This window comes from Nilaparvata lugens, chromosome 4 (assembly GCF_014356525.2).
Source record: "Nilaparvata lugens isolate BPH chromosome 4, ASM1435652v1, whole genome shotgun sequence".
NCBI lineage: Eukaryota > Metazoa > Arthropoda > Insecta > Hemiptera > Delphacidae > Nilaparvata > Nilaparvata lugens.
The window spans coordinates 77,778,470-77,800,327 of record NC_052507.1 but is presented as its reverse complement, the minus strand read 5'-3'; the positions used below and the strand labels follow the sequence as shown (position 1 = coordinate 77,800,327).

The following is a 21,858-nucleotide window of genomic DNA, read 5'->3' as shown; positions in this document are numbered from 1 at the left end:
TAATTAGCGTTTGAATAGATGCATTCTCTATTTAATTAAATATGTAATCTGAATAAGCTTGTGGTTTGAATAAGCTCTATTTTCTTTTCTATTGACATGTTTGCTATACCTATAGTGAGGTCCACGTTATAATGGCAGTGTTTGCTTAGCAATGCTATTGCTATCCTAATCTATCATTCAAGAAAGCGGATAGCGCTCTCTTTCTATCTTTGCTCTGTTTCCAGATCGTCTTTCAACAATACAGAATTAATAATTAATTGACAAAATATTTAATCTCAATTATGAAAATTCATTATTAAATTTTTGAAAAATATAATTTCTTGCATAGTAAAATATAATCGATTATTTAAAATGAGAATGAACAGTTAATATTACATCAATAAACCTGTATCAACTACCGTCTACAGAAGGCAACGTTCGGCAACGTTGTTCTCCTATCTTTCTCCACTGCCATTATAACTTGGACAACACTATAGTAGTTATTTTTTGTAAAACTATGTGACTCTGGTAGTCTCTCATATTGTTCTCAAACTCTCCCCCGGTCAAAACAGTAATAATAGACTGTAGTCGACAGTAACCGGCTCGAGTTAACAGTGAAATTTCCAACATAAACGAACTATACCATGGGATAACCTTCCGGCAGTCGCGCCCTACTCAATCACACGAGCAGTCGCGTGTTGTACTTTTTACAACATCCAATTTTCCAAGTGTTATGTACTTTGTTTACTGACAAAACATATTAATTGATTGTATAATTACTTTTTCCATCTTCTTGGATTATTTTACGCCTTTGAACATTAGGATGATTACAATTTAATAGCCCAATAAGGTACATCAAGCAAAGCCATCAATTCTGTGTTATTGGTTCGTTTACAGCCCCCGTATACATATCTTTCCCTATCTTATGCACCGGCGCGACTAAATAGCACCTAAAGACTGAACTATTGCTCGGTTGATACTGCAACTCAGTGGAGTGATGGGGAGAAAATTTTAGAATGCATAGGTGACTCATTCAATAGTTTTGTGCAGCAAAAAAACTGACACTGTTGTACTTTTTACAACAGCGCGAATGCCGGAAGGATAACTATCTTTTCCCTATGGTAGGTCACAGACAGTAAGTCACATCTTAAATAGTTCAAGTCTTGGGCAACTACATTGATTGAAGTGAAAATGTTGGGTGTCTTTGAAAGGAAGGTGCTGAGGGGAATCTTCGGAGGTGTTCAAGAATCAGAGGTCTGGCGCAGGCGGCACAATTAACCAGAAGAAGTACACATGTTGGACGAAGAAAGATTTTCCCATTCTATACCAACTGACCTTGTTCTTGAAAGAATCGTTTTCCATACATGTGATGTTTCTTCTGAGCCACCGGATGCATGCTGCGACTAGATCCACTTCGATGGTTTAGCATTTCTCTTAATGTTTATATGTTGCGCATTTACGGCGAAACGCGGTAATAGATTTTCATGAAATTTGACAGGTATGTTCCTTTTAAAATTGCGTGTCGACGTATATACAAGGTTTTTAGAAATTTTTGATTTCAAGGATAATATAAAAGGAAAAAGGAGCCTCCTTCATACGCCAATATTAGAGTAAAAATCAGACTATAGAATTATTCATCATAAATCAGCTGTCAAGTGATTGCACAGATGTGTGGAGAAGCCAGTCTATTGCTGTATAAGGTCTGTAGTTTCAGTCAGGTACTTGTGGATGAGGTCTACTGTTCACAGAACTACTAGTATATTCTTATTCAACAATCTTCAAGTCAATCTTTGCATTTCATAATGTAAAAAGAATTCGTCACTGGAATAAAGACAAACCTGCAACAAATCCTCCCTCACCTCAAATCTAAATTTCTCACCGGTGAGAGCCTTAATATGTGTTGGCAATGAATTATAAAGCCGAATTTTGAGTGAGACATAACCTCTAGCTACATTTGGACAGTTGTAAAGATTAGAATTGGAACCGTTTTGGGCGTAAGTTTAGCCTGTGAGCTTACTAGTGTTACTTTTATGTGAGTTGTATAATTCTGAATGATTAAATAAATTCCTGCACTCTTTACACCCCTCTCATACATACCAGTTCGATGAATATCGTCTCTGAGGTTTTGTCTATATCTGGTATTGTATGAATGGAACAACTCTCCTGTATTGAACCTATATTTATTCTTATTAATAAAACAAAGAGCCTCCAAAATAACCTCCCACCTGGTAATGGGAAAATCTTTAACTCTTTGAAATAATCTCTACTACTTGCTCTAATAGATTCACCCACCATCACTCTAACTGCCCACTTTTGAATCCTAAATATATGTATTACATGAGTTGAATTTTCCCAAAATACAACACCGTATGAAAGGAGAGAATGGAACACAGCAAAATAAACACATCTAAGCGTTCCTGTATTCAGCAATTTCTTCACGGTTCTAAGAACAAATACTGCCGAGTTGAGTTTGCTTTTCAGTTGGTCTAAATGAGGTCGCCAGGAGAGTTCAGAGTCCAGCACCATTCCAAGTACCTTTGCCTCGTTTGCTGAACCTATGTTACCATCTCTCGTATCCAATAATGCTTCCCGAGCCGTCCTGAATGGAATCTGCATAGTCTTATTATAATTCAGTACCAGTCATTTGAGGCTAGCCATTCTTCTAGTTTTTGAAGAGCTCTTCTACTTTCAGACTCCATATCATGCTGACTGATACTTTTCAATAAAATACTTACATCATCAGCGTATAAAACATAGTGTGCTGGTTGAAGGTGTGGTGGCAAGTCATTAATATATAGGAGGAAAAGCAAAGGACCAAGGACTGATCCCTGAGAGACCAGGGATCCCTCATATTCTATACCAACTGACCTTGTTCTTGAAAGAATCGTTTTCCATACATGTGATGTTTCTTCTGAGCCACCGGATGCATGCTGCGACTAGATCCACTTCCGACATCCGAAGCGCCCGAGTGATGTCGGTTTGGCTGGTAGCTGTAGTCGTACCAACGGTATTTACTGCGCAAACCAATACACAACACACATAAGTACACTAAAATAACACATTATTTCAAAACACAATAGGAATTATCAAAAGATCCCTTTATTTTATTGAAATACTACTAGTTTCAACTCTTAAAAAGGACATTTTCAAGTGTAAATTTTACACTAGTGGTAGAAACTAGTAGTGTTGCAATGAAACAAAGGGTACTTGTGATCATTTTTTATTGTGATTCAATAATCAGTAGCTCTAAAAAGAAGAATCAACAGTGGCGGCGCTTCCATAAAGGCCAAGTGGGCCGGGCCCACACAAATAAAACAGTAAAATACATATTAAAATTATTTAGGTTATGTGGTTAATATTATTATTGAATAAAATACAATATAAATTAATTTTGAACTGTCAACTGGTAAAAATTATCGTTGAAATACCATGCAAATGCATCAGTGGCCATCGTAGAATACGCACGAGTTCAATGATGGCCACAAATCATTACGTAGCACATTACAGGGCCCAAGAATTCAGGCCCTTCTAGGTCTCATAAGGTGCGTACAGATATACGCGCCGCGAACATGAGCAATTCAATTTCAATCAGCTGACTATATCTGTATTTTTACAGAAACGGTAAGATACAGATTGACTATATCTGTATTTTTACAGAAACGGTAAGATACAGATTGACTATATCTGTATTTTTACAGAAACGGTAAGATACAGATATAAAAAGCTTGGCATCAGCTGATTAAAAGTGAATTGCTCATGTTCGCGGCGCGTATATCTGTACGCACCTTAAAGAACGTATTGGCACGGAATAAAGCATAAAATAAGCATAAGCATAAGCATAGTGTTTCTTTCCTCTGTGGTATTGGCAAGACAACGCAATCCGGCGGCGCTAGACTAGCTGGGAGCAATGCATTGATATATATGGAGCAAGTGGGCCAGATTGAGCTGGCCCATTGCACGTTGATTCACACTATTCTCGCTCAGACTGCTTAGCGCTAGTATAGCTTTGTTTACATGCCAGCCATCATGTGAAATGTGGATTGCATCCGAATTGGCAACAGGTTTTTTATTATTTTATAAAGTTAACAAGTTAATACTTTCAACTACTTTTGTGCTAATATTTGCGTAGATTAATTAGCAATAATCCAACTGTAGTGATTGCGGTTGTGAATTTAAAGGCGTGATTTTATTGTGAAGTGCTGTATTAGTGTCTGGTGATCATGATTTAAATGAGGTTAGGGGTCTACTTTGACAAGTCTTTTAGTGAGTTGCATAGTATGTTGTATTAATTTAGTTTATAGAATAATAAAGTTTGATTTATTTTTTTAGAAGAATGGGCTGCAAGGGTGGTCTTGCTAACAATGGCAACAAGGTAACTAATCGAATTTACTCAATTAAAAAGCATCAAACTCATGTTCTTGCCTCCAATAGGATAGTAAAGTTTAAATATAAAGGAAATAATTGAAAATCTCAGTACCCTTTTTTAAAAATATTTTATCACGACATGTTTCGGTCAATTATGCCATTTTCAAGTGATATGAATTAAATAAATAAATACTAATGGAAGACTCTAGAAAGGGTACTGAGATTTTCAATTATTTTCTTTATATTTATATTACAAGTAGCCCTATACAGGAAAGAGATAGTAAAGTTTAGTTTAGTTTACTTTAAACTAAAGTTTAGTTTATAGACTATCTGCGTAACAATTAGTAAAGTTGAATATTTATTTATTAGGTTAGCACAAACAATACAATGATCGGAAAATAAAAAACAGGCTATTGCCCAAAACTTCCTCAATTTCCTAATTCCGTTTCAAATTTATTGTCCAAATAATTATTATACATAGGCTATGTCCATTTCAATTTCAACACCAAATCAATCTGAAAATATAAATTAGAATAAAACAATTATAAATCTGGATAGATTGATAATAAAACTTTCGTAAAAACATGAAACAAACTTTAAATTCACAAAATAAAGTTTAAAACCACTTCAATTTCGAGCTTTATAAAGCACCTCCACTTCCCATCCACACCCCAACAATTCCCACCACTGGCCCACCCAACTGTTCAGGTCAAGCGCCGCCACTGAGAATCAATAACACATATATGTACTGTTGGCAACTGTTGATTCTATTAAATCATTCACTATGAAGAGATAGCTGATCTCGTGTGTATCCAGCGTTATTGTCCTGTCACCAGCTGGCTCAGATCTTGGAATACTAGACTTGAGATGCGCGTGAAAACTAGCGTCAGGTGATCAATTTTTATAACGGCAAGGAAAGTTGTGTGAGTGCGCCACACCAGATTTTTTCTCTAGGGCTACTATTGAATATAAATAAAAATAGAAATTCAAGTACCCTTTTAAAATTGTTTAGTCACAACATTTTTCGGCTATAAAACTTGATGAAGACTTATCAATACTCGGTAATGACATCTTATCAAGTTGATGATGCCATTATCAATACTTGATGAAGACTTATCAAGACTTGATAATGGCATCATCAACTTGATAAGATGTCATGATCAAGTATTGATAAGTCTTGATCAAGTCTTATAGCCGAAACATGTTGTGAGTAAACAATTTTAAAAGTGTACTTGGATTTCTATTTTTATTTATATTATTATAGGCTATTATTATTTGCTTTTTGTGTAGTTGAGAAGTTGATATTGTGGTAATTATTCATATTGAATGAAAAAGACTAAGAAATTGTCAAAAACCACAGATTTATTGATACTTAGAAAGACCGGTTTCGGTTTTCTGACAAACAGAGGTTTATCAGAGATTGACAATGGTGTAATAACCGAAACCAGTCTTTCTAAGTATCAATAAATCTGTGGTTTTTGACAATTTCTTAGTCTTTTTCATTCAATATTATTATTTGGGTTGATGTGGACATATTGTTCACCTGTGGTAATCAGAGTAGTGGTCACCGGGCGTATGTCCCGAGTCTGAATTGGTCTCCATCCACTCAGTGTCCGATGACAGAGAAGGAACTCGCTCTGAGCCCATCGACGACACAGCGCTGTCCGAGTCTGTGCCTCCCCTCTCACCCCCGGGCACTCCGCAGCTCCCCACCACTGGGCTCCCTCCAGCGCCACTTCCGGCTCCACCACCCTCCAGCATCCGCATTGTGTACATGCCTGCAAATAGACGATAACAAATGAAAAATAATAATGATTTAAAAAAATATAAATAGAGAATTAGGACACTATTATTATTATTATTAGCGTATAGCGTATATAGGCGCACACAATAGCATCTCACGTCACATGGACGGAAAGAGGCCTTTTGCAGGCGAGAATGACGTTAGTCGAGACTAGAATTTCATTCTCGCCCGCAAAAGGCCCCTTCACGTCCTAGTAAGTACACTGTTTTTTGTCATAATAATCTAAAGAAGAATAATTGAGAAATAGAAAACATTACCTGCTTGTGCTGAAGTTACTACATGCATTCTATAAACATAACCTAGTTTACAAATTCCAAATCAGGAATTTTGTGGAAGTTGACAAAATTTCCACCTGGAGCGCTGAATGTGGTTTTTTGTAGCAGTTTTGCTGTTCCTATTTCGGAACTAGGAAACTTACTCGACTGTAAAGGAAACATATGGTTTCATTACAGTAGAGTATACTGTAATGAGAATCATATGTTTATTTGTTCTGCAAAAAGCTGTTTACCGGCTTGATTTCATGCATGGAAAACAGCTGAGATTGAATGACTATCACAAAAAGATATACTGTACATAGAGAATTAGTAAACTATTATTATTAGCGTATGGCGTATATAGGCGCACACAAATACATATTCAAAAAAAATCTGGTCATGAGACCGTTGTCAGGTTGATACAATCAGTGGCGAATATAGAATATATTTTTGGGGGGACGCCAAGGCTAAGAGGTTTTAAGTAAACACTTCATGATACTTTATATCAGTTTTGCTGCTCATATTCAGAGGGTAATTTGAACTGAACGCCCTTTTTACTTTACCGAGATCATGCTTCTTTACTGTTGACATTAAATCATAAAAATATATATTTCTAAACAAACCAAATGATGGGAGATCTCATTTACTATTTTTCGAACATTGGTCATGATTTTAACAATATTTGAAAAATAGTAAATGAGATCTTTCCATCATTTAACTTTTTTAGTACGGATAAGTGTTTACAGATTCTGTACACACTTATCCGTACTAAAAGAGTTGAATGAAATTGTGGATATTGTGTGAGTTGATTACACAATTGTGGAAGGATGTTTTGTAAGGCTGTAACTGTTCTCTTGTGAGATTCAAAGCGATATTTCAGTGAGTATATTCATTATTATATATAATAATTATACTCAGTGAGTATATTCATTTGAGTATATTCGCCCCTGGATACAATACTGTGAATACATTAAATTTGGTGTCAAGGTTGTCAATGTAGTGTAGTGATTGTGGTGAAGCCAAAATAAAATAATATAAATCGCCATGGTAGACACTAATTCACTAATATACACGAGGGTACTAATATATAAAGAATTAAAATAAATATCAGAGCACTAGTAATTTTCTATAATAATCAAAATTAAAACACTTTTTCGAATAGCTTTGAACAAACAGGTAGGCTAAATCTATTTTGAATTTTTGAAATTGGTCAAGTGTTATCTAAAATTTTGTTTTATTCATGTCAAATATGAGGAGACTATATATAATAATTATAAAAATAGAAATCTAAATACCATTTTTTAAATTATTTGCTCACAACAATTTTTGGCTATATAATGTACTTAGATTTATGTTTTTATTTATATTCAAGATTGACCCTAAAGAAAAAAAGACTATGGGGAGACTATTTTGTCACACAGCATTTATGGTTGAGAAACTGGAAACAACAGTTTCTAGTTTTCTAGTCTATTAGGGGTCAGTCATATGAATCATCAACGTTAAACGCTAAACCACGATTACTTGTTGATATTATGATAAAAGAAAATTCATTCATTCTATAGTTTGTATGAAATAAGTTGAAACTTGGAGTAAATATCCGTGTTGTCAAATTGTGCGAAATCTCAATCTTTTTATGTAAGTCCATATGATAGGATATATATTATTCAAATTGACAGAGGTGCCTACCCCCCCCCCCAACGTCTATGACGCCAATCCCCCCGAATGAACTAAAGATCCCTCCCCCCTATTTTTGGGTCTTCCTGTTAAACAAGTGAGAGTGGAATGTGTGACTATTGGATAACAAGTAAGCTGAATGTTGGGGCTGTCAATTTCAAATTGACAACTCAGCATGGACTGGGTTGTCGAATTGAATGTATCCTGTCATATGGGCTTGCATGGAGAGATTGGAATTTTGCACAATTCGGCAACACGGATATTTTCTCCAATTCTCAACTCATTTTATACATACTATAGTTTCAGTTGAAGCATGATTACAGTACAAGACATTGAGGAGCAATGCAATATCCTTGTCACAGAACCTAAGCTTTGAGGAGGATTGAAACTGTTCGTGAGCCGATTCAGGTGGAGATTGAAAGAGATAATGGCCCATATGAATAAAACCAGAGCAAATGCTCATGAGCAAGAGCATGGAGCATAAGGTTTTGCTCATGAGCAAAAGGTAGAAGCAAAAGCATTTGCTCATTTTGATATGAATAAGCTTTACCTTATACTCTTACCTTATGCTCCTGAACTCTGGAGCAAATTCTCACGTATTTTAAAGATTTTTCATCAGCTGATTCGCTTTTGCAGCCTTACTTTGTTTTTATAGCTCACGGAAGCGCTAAATATGCAAGTAGGGGGCACCGCTTGCTTCATCATATTCTTATAATATCAATAGCCTTCTTATAATCGTCTACACTCTCAACTTCTTAAATGACTATTTCCTATTTTGTGATGGCTATCTTTATATCAGGTTCTGTATTTATTCATTTGTAGGAATAATGGTGATATATATCATGGTTGAATCTAAAAAGAATTTTGTAGTTCTCAACCATTGGTTGTGATCGTATCTGGTATAGTTTCCTCTTCCTCATACAAATTAGTTGAGCCATTTTACTATGAGCAAATGGTGATAAGCTGCTCTAGACTAGAATCACCTTTTTTGAAGCATTTGCTTCAAAAGTTGAGCAAATGCTCTAGTTTATCCATACAATTTTAAGTATAAGCTTTTACTTTTGAGCAAATGCTCAAACTATTTTTTTGATGAGCATGAGCAGAAGGTTTTGTCACGTTTATTCATAGAAAATGAAGCATATGCTCCATATTTTAGAAGTATAAGCAAACGCTCAACTCTATTCATATGGCCCATTGACTCCGTCTGCACCCTACACTTTGGAGGAAGTGTTTCCAGCTATTTTGATGAATGATTCGGCTTTGTGATCTGTTTCTGAATTGATCTTATGTTCTATCATATTTAACTTTAACTTCAACTCTATTCAACTTTTTTTCACGTAGTATGACATGTCACATACTACTAAACTATGCTTGATTATGTAGTGTTTTGTAATTCAATAAATTCTATTTTATTTTCTATGCTTTCTTACCTTCATTCATCGCCATATCCATCAACTGGATATCCTCATCATTCAATATCGAGGATAGGAAGCCATCTGTTGTGTGATTCATTTCACTTGTGTTATTCTGTAAATAAATGCAATAATCAATTAATTTTTCTAGATTATTCTGTATTTGATGCAATGCTTATCACTCTAACGTGACATTTCTAGAAAAAATCAGAAGTAACAAAGACATAATATTTAGCGAATTAATCCTAGTATTTTTTTCAATGCAATCAGGGCTCTTATTTGATTGTAGAGAACAGAGTATTTATTTATTTATTCATTTACATTAACCAATGCACAATTCAAATACATGATTAGGAAAGGACCAACAGGCCATTATAGCCCAAAACTGTTCCCTTTCCGAATTTTGATAGAAGTAAGCCAATGTCTAAAAGGTAGGTTATGTTGCTTCACTTCCAATCAAATTACGAGTCCAGAAATATACAAACTAAATAATATAAATATATACTATATTTCTTGTAATGAAGTTCTATATGCTTTATTTCTGTGGCATTTATAGTGAGGTCTACGTTATAATGACAGTATTTGTTAACATTGATGTTGCTATCCTTGTCTTTTATTCGACAAAGCAGATAGCGCTAACCTTTTCTATCCCTGCAACGTTGCCAGATCGTTTTTCAACAATTTAGAGATATAATTATTTAACAAAGTATTCAATTTCAATTATGAAAATATATATTTTATCTTTAAATCATCTAAAGATACATTTTCTTGACAGATGAAATATATAATTGATTATTTCAAACAAGAATGAACAGTTAATATTACATCAGATATACCTGTATCAGATAGCCACTATAGAAGGCAGTGGCAAGGCAGAGAATCGGCAACGCTGTTCTCCTTTCTCCACTGCCATTATAACGTGGACCTCTCTATAGTAATATTACCGTTAACTATCGGTTTTCTTTGTAAAAATACATATTTCAAATAGAATGATTCGATATGATTATTTTTATTGAATATGAAATCATTTAATATTCATAGTGTCATAGTGATCAGTATATAGCATCAGTATATTGGAAATAATATTTCAAGAGATTATTTCAAACTAAGTTACGAATGAGAGTCACACTCAAGCCAAAGACAATGCACTCCTAAATAGCAATTCACCACTGCAAAAGCATCCAGTTTGCACATTTGAGTCAATAACATCAATGAATAGCAAAAATCAACTATGCCGATTGCCAATGAAAATTTAAAAACAGGTTTAGACTTGAAAATAGGTAGCATAATTTCAAGAGCAGACCGTGAATAAGCACTATACAAGCTAGTTATTGCACATGTGTGACGAGATAATTTCATTCATTTAATTTCGTCCCTTAAGCTTAAAATTCTATTCAAAGACGTAGATAAAATTTATCCGCGCGATAACTCTTGTTTTATCAAGTTTTTTTTTTTAATTTTGAAAAAGGAATATGCGATAGAAGTGGAATTTTAGAGAATGATTAAACTGAGCCACTCATTAACACTTGTTTTATCAATTTTTTTTTCAAATTTTGAAACAGGAATATATGCGATAGGAGTGGAAATTTAGAGAAAGATTAAATTTAGCCACGAAATAACACTTGTTTTATCAAGCCTTTTTTCAATTTTAAAACAGGAATATATGCAATAGAAGTGGAAATTTAGAGAATTATTAAATTTAGCCACGCAATAACACTTGTTGTATTAATTTTTTTTTCAATTCTAAATCAGGAATAATTGCGATGGGAGTGGAAATTGATTAAATATAATAATAATAATATCGTGCGGCCTGGCTGGCTCAGGTCTGGTGTCAGAGTTTTCAGGTCGCAACTGATCAATTTCAGGGCCTCTGACATGACCTAACGACTGCTTTTTAGGCAGTCGGGACCGACGTAAATTTAGTAAATGCTTGTAAAAGACAAGACAAAGTCATCTTTCAAACTCTTCTTCTATCTTTTATAAAGTGAGATTCAGTTTATAAAGTCAGTGGAAAAGAAAGGACGGCATACTTGCCACTTCTCCATTTCCACCGCCTTGTCCGCCTTCTGTACAATTTAGCTGCGATTCAAGTTGCACTTTATTGGTAAGGGCTATACTTATTTACATAAAATTGAAAATCAAGTTACCCTTTTTCAACTTTATTTTATATCTCACGACATTTTTTGTATTATAATGTCATTTTCATGTGAGTAAAAACAATGAAACTCACATTATAAGGCGAAACATTTTGTGGCGAAAAATAAAGTTGAAATAGGGTAACGTGTACTTTGATCCTTTTATTGAATAATGTATCAATGATTCAAGTTAACCTGGTAAATTAGATCCAATCTTAATCATTGATTCTTGTTAATCAATTCTTGTCAATTCTATCTCAAATATATTATTTACTTGTCAAAGAATTTTTTACATAAGTTTAATACATTTTCATAATTGACATTGAATATTCTGGTAATTCATAATACTTCTTTGTAGCCTATGAACGATTTGGCAACGGTGCGGAGCTGAAAAGGATAACGCTATCTGCTTTGTCGAATGACAGACAAGGATAGCAACACCAATGTTAAATCAAATTCTGTCATTATAACAAGGACCTCACAATACTATAAAAGGCGGTGGATGCCCTGCCTTCCAATAATTTTTACTAACTTTATAACGGACTATAGAAGGCTGTGGGAAAAGGAAATTGTCAACTAAGTAGTCCTAGCAATTCCACTGTGCAATTCTTTACCACTATAAATTAAGGCATTGCCTCTTACATTAAAAATTGAAAACTGTACTGAAAGCTGAAGCTTTATATAACATACAAGAATTTTATGCAACTGACTGGACCAAACATTTGTAGGCTAATATTATTTGTATATATTATGTATTATTGGCGTTTATCAATGCATTATTAACAATGTCTATGATAATAAACTTTTTATTCTTATTCAGATTTGTGAATCTCACTATACAGACACAATGGCACTTCTCATCTGAAAATGTTTCTATTTATTTGAACAAATTTGGACCGCAGTCCCGAATACAAAAATCTAATAAATGTGGCGGTGACTTGAATAATAGTGTATTTTTCCGAAGATTTTTTTTGAAATAAAATTGAGATTGACTTACTCCCGAATCGGAGGCACACATGGGGTGCGAGTAATAGAGTGATTCGTGATTCTCCATTTTGAAAGAGCTTCCCGTCGCCTCACTGACCGTCGGCTCACTACTATTCGTCAAATTCATCGACGTCGCAACAGCTGATCCAAAGTTGCCATTGCTTCCTGCAATCAATCAATCAATTCATGAAATACTAACAAGCAACAACTTATTAATTAATTGGTAGTATACATATCATACATTATTATTGTCATCAAACACAGAAACAGATTTTCGTTTAAACACAGACAAGAGAAACAACAAGAGATAGATTGCTTGTTCCTTACTCCGTAGTTCTTTCAAATCAGTACAACAGAAAACAGACAATTTTTTAAGAGAAGATGAATTGGTGCTTTATGACCAATGAAAAGAACAGATTGAGGAGTGAAACCAACTTGATATATTACAACGGAAATCAATAAATAAATAGATGTAATCTGTTAATTATGTAAGAGGTGTAAGTGATTACACCGTCTACATGATAATGAATTTAGAAATACAAGTGATTTTTTAATATAATTTATAAGGCTACTGGAGTTTTTGAAATGAACAATCCAGTAAATAAAAATTACTTATAATTTCATGGTCAAAACCATTATTTTGAAGTAAACAAATGTTCCAATTCATCATGTTATCTATCGAATGGAAAAACTTTTAAGCATCTCAAAAAACTAAATCTGATTTAAAACTTATAGGGCCGGTTTCCGAGCTCGGGATTTAGCTAGGTCCTAGACTTTAAACAGCTGGAGACAGAAAATTGACTTTCCAGTAGTCGGAGTTTTTATTTTTCCATTTCTATAATTGGAAACGTTTTTCCTTAACGGAATTAGACATTCCTAAATAATTCAAAATAGTTGGAACTTTACACTATTTTCTCTTCATTTTATTTTTTGTTCAATTTTCCAGTTTTTCGAAATTTAATTCAAATGTGACTATGACAATGACTGCGACTACGCCCCGTTTCGGAAAGCCAATTTTCTGACTCCAGCTGTTTAAAGTCTAGGACCTAGCTAAATCCCGAGCTCGGAAACCGGCCCTATAAGTTTTAAATCAGATTTAGTTTTTTGAGATGCTTAAAAGTTTTTCCATTCGATAGATAGAATGATGAATTGGAACATTTGTTTACTTCAAAATAATGCATTTCGACACTTGAAAATAGAGTAGTTTCCAAAACTATTCTCTAATTAATTGATGTCATTCCAATGTATGTATCTTCCGACTCTTAATACATTGTGTTTCCTATATTCAAATTCAAATTTTCAAATTTATTCAAGTAAGTCACAATACATTGCGGTCTATACACAAATCTACAATAAATTACAGCTAATTATGCAACAAATTTCACATATTATGAAAACTTATTAATTACAATGAAGATTGAATGGAACATTAGAATATTGATAATATAGTATTGTCATGTAACTACATAAATCAGCGGTGTTTCAACAATGAATAAATGATAACTTCAATGAATAAATATATACCCCACTATAAATTATATGTGTTGGGGATATTAGATCTATACATTTCACACCCACACCAATTCGGGAATTACATCAAATGAAGTATAGTCTTATCTTGGAGAAAAGATACAACTATAGTAATGTGTCTAAAGTGGTCTAAAGTGTCTAAAGTAGTCCATCAAATTTAGAAAAAAATCATACATGGATACTCAACACCTCACCTTTACTACAACACAGAAAGGTACACATGAGCCCGGTTGCACATAAGTCTGTTAAATTTCAACTGTGATTAAGTGAAGACGTATTTCACTTCTCTGTTTGGTTCTCGTGTCATTAAACCGTTAAAATTGAAAGTTTTGAGTTCTTTATTAATTAATGGTCTAGTGGATAGAGTGCTGGTGTAGCAACCTAGAGATTCCCGGTTTAAACCCGCCCAGAGCCAAAAGTTTTTGAACAGGTCACTCGAATATTAATATTATTAATTAACCTTTCTACACCCAGAAATATTACTTGCTAATGAAATTTTGGATCAATGTTGAAGGTCTGTTTAATAATCCAACTTGCTTTATATTATTCCAGAATATTTAAAAAAAAAATAAAACCATCTAAAGCACTTGAAACAAAAATTGAGAACTGGATCAAGACCGAAAATGTTGTAGTCAAAATATTTTAATTCTAGACATTCATCAATTCTTTATTGTCATGTTTTATTCAATTATTACCCCCTTTACTATCTGAAAGTTGTCTATCAAACTAAATTCAATTTATATAATGTTATCCTGCACTGATTCAAATTAATTATTCCCCCTTTACTATTGGAAGTGTTCTCTCAAACTGAACCAAATTTAATGTATATTATTTATATAATGTTATCCTGCACTAATTACAAATTCTTGATAATTATATCAAAATGAATATTTGTTTACGTTTATGTTTATACTATGAACTGCTCCACTATAATGTTTTTTCTTTTCTTTTTTGAAAGTGTATGCAAATTTTTTGTTTGAAGTGTTTGCTAAATTTTTTTATTTCTACAGTTACCTTTTTTCTATTTTTCTCAAATTGGAGTGCTTACTGAATGCTCGTTGCTAGCGCACAAACTTTGTTTTGCTGGCAACGCCAATATTATATATTTTATTATTATTTAGTTTCAATAAAAGCTTTTGTATTTTTGTTAGTAAATTTCTAATGTATGAAACTGAATTTTGTTTTCCATGACTTGTGAATTATTTATATGAATTTGGCAATAAATTTGATTTGATTTGTTTCTGGAATTTTCCTATAACAGACTTATGAGCAATCGGACCAAAGTATTTCATTAAAGTGATTGAAGGATGTAGCCTTGATTGAATGGTTAATTGAAAGTTAATTGAAAGTGAGTAGTAGTTAGTAAGTTAGTAGTAAGTTAAGTAGCCTAGTACTTGGTAAGTTACCTAGAGAGGGATACGCCGCGGAGGCGTTGAGAACGTCAGCAGAGGTTAGAGCCGGGGGCGGCAGAGTGGCGTTTGAGAGTAACACAGAATTCCCGCCGCCTCCAGAGGCTGAAGCGGAAGTTCTTGCCGCCTCCGCATGCGGGTAACCGCCGGGGCTGCCCGGATAAGGGTGATGAGGATGGCCCCCGTGGGGGTGGGGGTGGTAGTGATGATGATAGGGGTGGTTGGGGTCTGGAAGACTCAAAAGGCTGGCCAAGTCCTGCCAGCGTTGCTCCATGCTCATCGTTCGCACATATGGCATCCGCCCCTACAGAACAAACACAACGTTCGTTTAGAAAAACACACAAAATAATTCAATTTATACAGAGTGTTCTGAAAAAGGTGCCCATAAGTCAGGGCATGATTCCTCTCATCAAAAGAATAAAAAAGTTCCAATAAACTATTATCTCTTGATCAAACTCTTTCTTTTCATATTTCATTAATTTCATTTATTTATATAGTACAGACTCCCATCCAAACACAGGCTTTGGCCTTCTTGGATGAGTCGCATGAAATATTAATTTTTTTTCATTTGCATTGTTGTATCTTGTAGAATGGCAAATATTCCTTTGTAATGACTTATTAATTTAATACCTTTATTGTCGTCTAGATAATAAGAAATTTCTACTCTCTCCTCATGTGAATGATTTTGTATTATTGTAATGTTTCTTGATCATGCAATAAAGAATTTGAATTTGAATTTGAATTTGAATTATGTAAGAGGTGTAAGTGATTACACCGTCTACATGATAATGAATTTAGAAATACAAGTGATTTTTTAATATAATTTATAAGGCTACTGGAGTTTTTGAAATGAACAATCCAGTAAATAAAAATTACTTATAATTCATGTCAAAACCATTATTTTGAAGTAAACAAATGTTTCAATTCATCATGTTATCTATCGAATGGAAAAACTTTTAAGCATCTCAAAAACTAAATCTGATTTAAAACTTATAGGGCCGGTTTCCGAGCTCGGGATTTAGCTAGGTCCTAGACTTTAAACAGCTGGAGTCAGAAATTGGCTTTCCGAAACGGGGCGTAGTCGCAGTCATTGTCATAGTCACATTTGAATTAAATTTCGAAAAACTGGAAAATTGAACAAAAAATAAAATGAAGAGAAAATAGTGTAAAGTTCCAACTATTTTGAATTATTTAGAATGTCTAATTCCGTTAAGGAAAAACGTTTCCAATTATAGAAATGGAAAAATAAAAACTCCGACTACTGGAAAGTCAATTTTCTGTCTCCAGCTGTTTAAAGTCTAGGACCTAGCTAAATCCCGAGCTCGGAAACCGGCCCTATAAGTTTTAAATCAGATTTAGTTTTTGAGATGCTTAAAAGTTTTTCCATTCGATAGATACATGATGAATTGAAACATTTGTTTACTTCAAAATAATGCATTTCGACACTTGAAAATAGAGTAGTTTCCAAAACTATTCTCTAATTAATTGATGTCATTCCAATGTATGTATCTTCCGACTCTTAATACATTGTGTTTCCTATATTCAAATTCAAATTTTCAATTTATTCAAGTAAGTCACAATACATTCCGGTCTATACACGAATCTACAATAAATTACAGTACAACAGCTAATTATGCAACAAATTTCACATATTATGAAAACTTATTAATTACAATGAAGATTGAATGGAACATTAGAATATTGATAATATAGTATTGTCATGTAACTACATAAATCAGCGGTGTTTCAACAATGAATAAATGATAACTTCAATGAATAAATATATACCCCACTATAAATTATATGTGTTGGGGATATTAGATCTATACATTTCACACCAATTCGGGAATTACATCAAATGAAGTATAGTCTTATCTTGGAGAAAAGATACAACTATAGTAATGTGTCTAAAGTAGTCTAAAGTGTCTAAAGTAGTCCATCAAATTTAGAAAAGATCATAATTATATGGATACTCAACACCTTTACTACAACACAGAAAGGTACACATAAGCCCGGTTGCACATAAGTCTGTTAAATTTCAACTGTGATTAAGTGAAGACGTATTTCACTTCTCTGTTTGGTTCTCGTGTCATTAAACCGTTAAAATTGAAAGTTTTGAGTTCTTTATTAATTAATGGTCTAGTGGATAGAGTGCTGGTGTAGCAACCTAGAGATCCCCGGTTTAAACCCGCCCAGAGCCAAAAGTTTTTGAACAGGTCACTCGAATATTAATATTATTAATTAACCTTTCTACACCCAGAAATATTACTTGCTAATGAAATTTTGGATCAATGTTGAAGGTCTGTTTAATAATCCAACTTGCTTTATATTATTCCAGAACATTTAAAAAAAAAATAAAACCATCTAAAGCACTTGAAACAAAAATTGAGAACTGGATCAAGACCGAAAATGTTGTAGTCAAAATATTTTAATTCTAGACATTCATCAATTCTTTATTGTCATGTTTTATTCAATTATTACCCCCTTTACTATCTGAAAGTTGTCTATCAAACTAAATTCAATTTATATAATGTTATCCTGCACTGATTCAAATTAATTATTTCCCCCTTTACTATTGGAAGTGTTCTCTCAAACTGAACCAAATTTAATGTATATTATTTATATAATGTTATCCTTCACTAATTACAAATTCTTGATAATTATATCAAAATGAATATTTGTTTACGTTTATGTTTATACTATGAACTGCTCCACTATAATGTTTTTTCTTTTCTTTTTTGAAAGTGTATGCAAATTTTTTGTTTGAAGTGTTTGCTAAATTTTTTTATTTCTACAGTTACCTTTTTTCTATTTTTCTCTAATTGGAGTGCTTACTGAATGCTCATTGCTAGCGCACAAACTTTGTTTTGCTGGCAACGCCAATATTATATATTGTATTATTATTTAGTTTCAATAAAAGCTTTTGTATTTTTGTTAGTAAATTTCTAATGTATGAAACTGAATTTTGTTTTTCATGTTTTGTGAATTATTTATATGAATTTGGCAATAAATTTGATTTGATTTGTTTCTGGAATTTTCCTATAACAGACTTATGAGCAATCGGACCAAAGTATTTCGTTAAAGTGATTGAAGGATGTAGCCTTAATTGAATGGTTAATTGAAAGTTACCTAAGTGAGTAGTAGTAAGTTAAGTAGTACTTGGTAAGTTACCTAGAGTGGGATACGCCGCGGAGGCGTTGAGAACGTCAGCAGAGGTTAGAGCCGGGGGCGGCAGAGTGGCGTTTGAGAGTAACACAGAATTCCCGCCGCCTCCAGAGGCTGAAGCGGAAGTCCTTGCCGCCTCCGCATGCGGGTAACCGCCGGGGCTGCCCGGATAGGGGTGGTGAGGATGGCCCCCGTGGGGGTGGGGGTGGTAGTGATGATGATAGGGGTGGTTGGGGTCTGGAAGACTCAAAAGGCTGGCCAAATCCTGCCAGCGTTGCTCCATGCTCATCGTTCGCACATATGGCATCCGCCCCTACAAAACAAACACAACATTTATGAACCACACAAAATAATTTCAATTATACAGAGTGTTCTGAAAAAGGTGCCCATAAGTCAGGGCATGATTCCTCTCATCAAAAGAATAAAAAAGTTCCAATAAACATAGGTCCGAAAATGCTTGGTTACCAAGTTATACAGAGTGAAAGATTTCATCTGAATGTCAGTTCCCCTGCCGAAACGAAGCCCTACGGGTATTTATTGGCTGTCAATTAAGATGTACAATTCAGCGTACTTTATGTAAATTGAACTGAGAAATTGAATAAAACCGTTTCTAGACCTTTAGCTACAGTATTTTTCAAGATATGTGACGAAATACGCGAAACTTGGTCCCGAAAAACAGGTTCCTTTAATGTTTGAAGCAGATTTACTATGTTAAATGTACAACAAACACAAAATATTTTTTTTTACAGAATATGTAGAAAATTTAATTTTGAAGAGAAAGATGTAAAATAAGTCTATAATAGACAAAATCTGTTAAGCTCTGTATGTAATTAAGGATTCTTTTTTCAAGGTTGCGTTTGTCTATTATTGACTTATTCTGCTTTAAACCTTGAAGGAACTTGTTTTTCGGGACCAAGTTTCGCGTATTTCGTCACATATATTAAATAAATACTGTAGCTAAAGGTCTGGAAACGGTTTTATTCAATTTCTCAGTTAATTTTACATAAAGTACGTACGCTGAATTGTACATCTTAAAATTGACAGCCAATAAATACCCGTAGGGCTTCGTTCCGGCAGGGGAACTGCCGAACTTTTTTTCTTCTTTTGATGTGAGGAATCACGCCCTGACTTATGGGCACCTATTAAACACTCTGTATATTATATCAATCATTATAAATTTCGAATAGTGACAAACAGGGAAGTGAAAATGGTAAAATAGTGACAGGGAAGTAAAAATAGTAAACAGGAAGTAAGCCTCCACCATTTGTAACGAATCATTATTTACAATTTATTAATGTATCACCATTTGTTACCAATATCAGTTACAATATTTGTATGTTATAATATTATTATTATATATAACATTATAATAAATCATGTTACAAAAATCACCATTTGTAACCAATGCTTTGAAAAATTGGGGAATGAAATAAATAAATATTCTATTCTATTTTAAATATAGAGAAGCAGTTGAATTTTTTTAATTTTGCCTTTGATAGCTGTATTATTTCATTCTATTTCTCTCAAACACGGTGCAGAATTAGAAAATGAAATATCCTAGAACGAAATGAAAAACAACATCAAATTCTTAAGTTTTATTTGGTACAGGGACATGGTTTCGTGACCACACAGGACACATTACCAAATAAAACTGTAGAATTTGATGAAATATATGTGTGTTTTTAATTCATTATGGAACGGTTCTACAACATAGACAGTGACTCAGTCGAATATCCTAGATCAGTTGGTATATTAATGTACCTAGAAATTCAATCTGTAACTGTCCCTATTTCAAAAATAAACTAGTCAACTTGTGTCATGCCTTTAGCACTTTACTAAAAGTTCAAATTTGACATGAAATGAAAATCTGAACAAAATATAGATTATATTGACAAAACTGAAAGCCTATGAGGGTTTAGATACTCTGAGAAGAACTGAAAGACATTTCAGACATTCTAAAACTGTTTATGGAGATGAATGAATCACATAAAAACTCTTCTATTTTCTAAATTCTGTGAAATCCAACAATCTTGTTCAAAAGACATCTCAGACATTCTGAGACAATTCATGGAGAAAAATCAATCACATGAAAAACTCTTCTATTTTCTAAATTCTGTAAAATCCAAGAACGATGTATTATACTTGTTCAAAATTGGAAAAATCAAGTAACAGGATAAAATTGATAATATATAATACGACATAAACATAATCTATCGATATAATAGACAACAATTGTATTATACTTGTTCAAGATTGGAAAAATTAAGGAATAAGATAAAAGTTGTCTACCGATATAATAGACAACATTGATGTATTATACTTGTTCAAAATTGGAAAAAATCAAGAAACAGGATAAAATTGATAATATATAATACGACATATACATAATCGATCGATATAATAGACAACAATTGTAGATTGATAAAAAACTGAATCACTAACCCCAAGTAACGAAGCATAACTAAGCGATTCGTGATAACTGTTTTGCGCCAAATAATATAAAAAACTTTCGTTGAGTACACGACAAATATAACAATGAGCCGGAAACATTTCACGCAAAAAATGTTGTTTCTCGATTGCCTTTCTCCTCAGACATAAACTGGGCACGAAGGAAAAGCGATAGACAGTGTGTGTATATATGTGAAAACTCTACACTGAGTGGAAAACTGTATGTGAAAACTTGATATTGAATGGAAAACTGTATGTGAAAACTCAAAACTGAATGGAAAACTGTATGTGAAAACTTGATACAGAGTGGAAAACTGTATGTGGAAACTCAATACTGAATGGAAAACTGTATGTGAAAACTCAACACTGGATGGAAAACTGTAAAGAGTTTCCCGGACTGAGTCACGGTGATTAAAGGAAGTCGACTAATGATTCATGACAATGATGGCGTTCGTTTATGTAGATCTACATCTCATCTACCAGCCATGTCTAAAAATGTGACAAAAATGAGGCCCAACAATCAATCCATCTAAAGTGAGACAATAACGTCAAAATTTGTGTTTGATCAATAATTGATTGCTATTCATCAGTTATCAGCACATCACACTGAAAAAAGATTTGTCATAACTGAATTATGTTTCATATTGTTCAACATCGCAGAATCCGTCATATGTGTCACAAGTCACAAGTGGTGAT

General features: G+C 33.5%; 1 protein-coding gene across 2 annotated transcripts in view; it reads right to left on the bottom strand.

The window, feature by feature from the left end:
* LOC111052865 (segmentation protein cap'n'collar) overlaps positions 1 to 21,858 on the bottom strand; it is a 407,420-nt gene that overhangs the window by 14,529 nt on the left and 371,033 nt on the right. The window contains exons 7-11 of one of the 2 annotated variants that reach the window (XM_039426538.1): positions 15,547 to 15,853; positions 12,621 to 12,775; positions 9,507 to 9,603; positions 5,888 to 6,122; positions 2,848 to 2,993 (exon numbers count right to left, since the gene is read on the bottom strand). In XM_039426538.1, coding sequence (XP_039282472.1) covers positions 2,848 to 2,993; positions 5,888 to 6,122; positions 9,507 to 9,603; positions 12,621 to 12,775; positions 15,547 to 15,853 — 940 coding nt within the window. Of the gene's footprint in view, positions 1 to 2,847; positions 2,994 to 5,887; positions 6,123 to 9,506; positions 9,604 to 12,620; positions 12,776 to 15,546; positions 15,854 to 18,720; positions 19,028 to 21,858 lie in introns of both variants that reach the window. The other variant, XM_039426537.1, reaches the window with a different exon arrangement.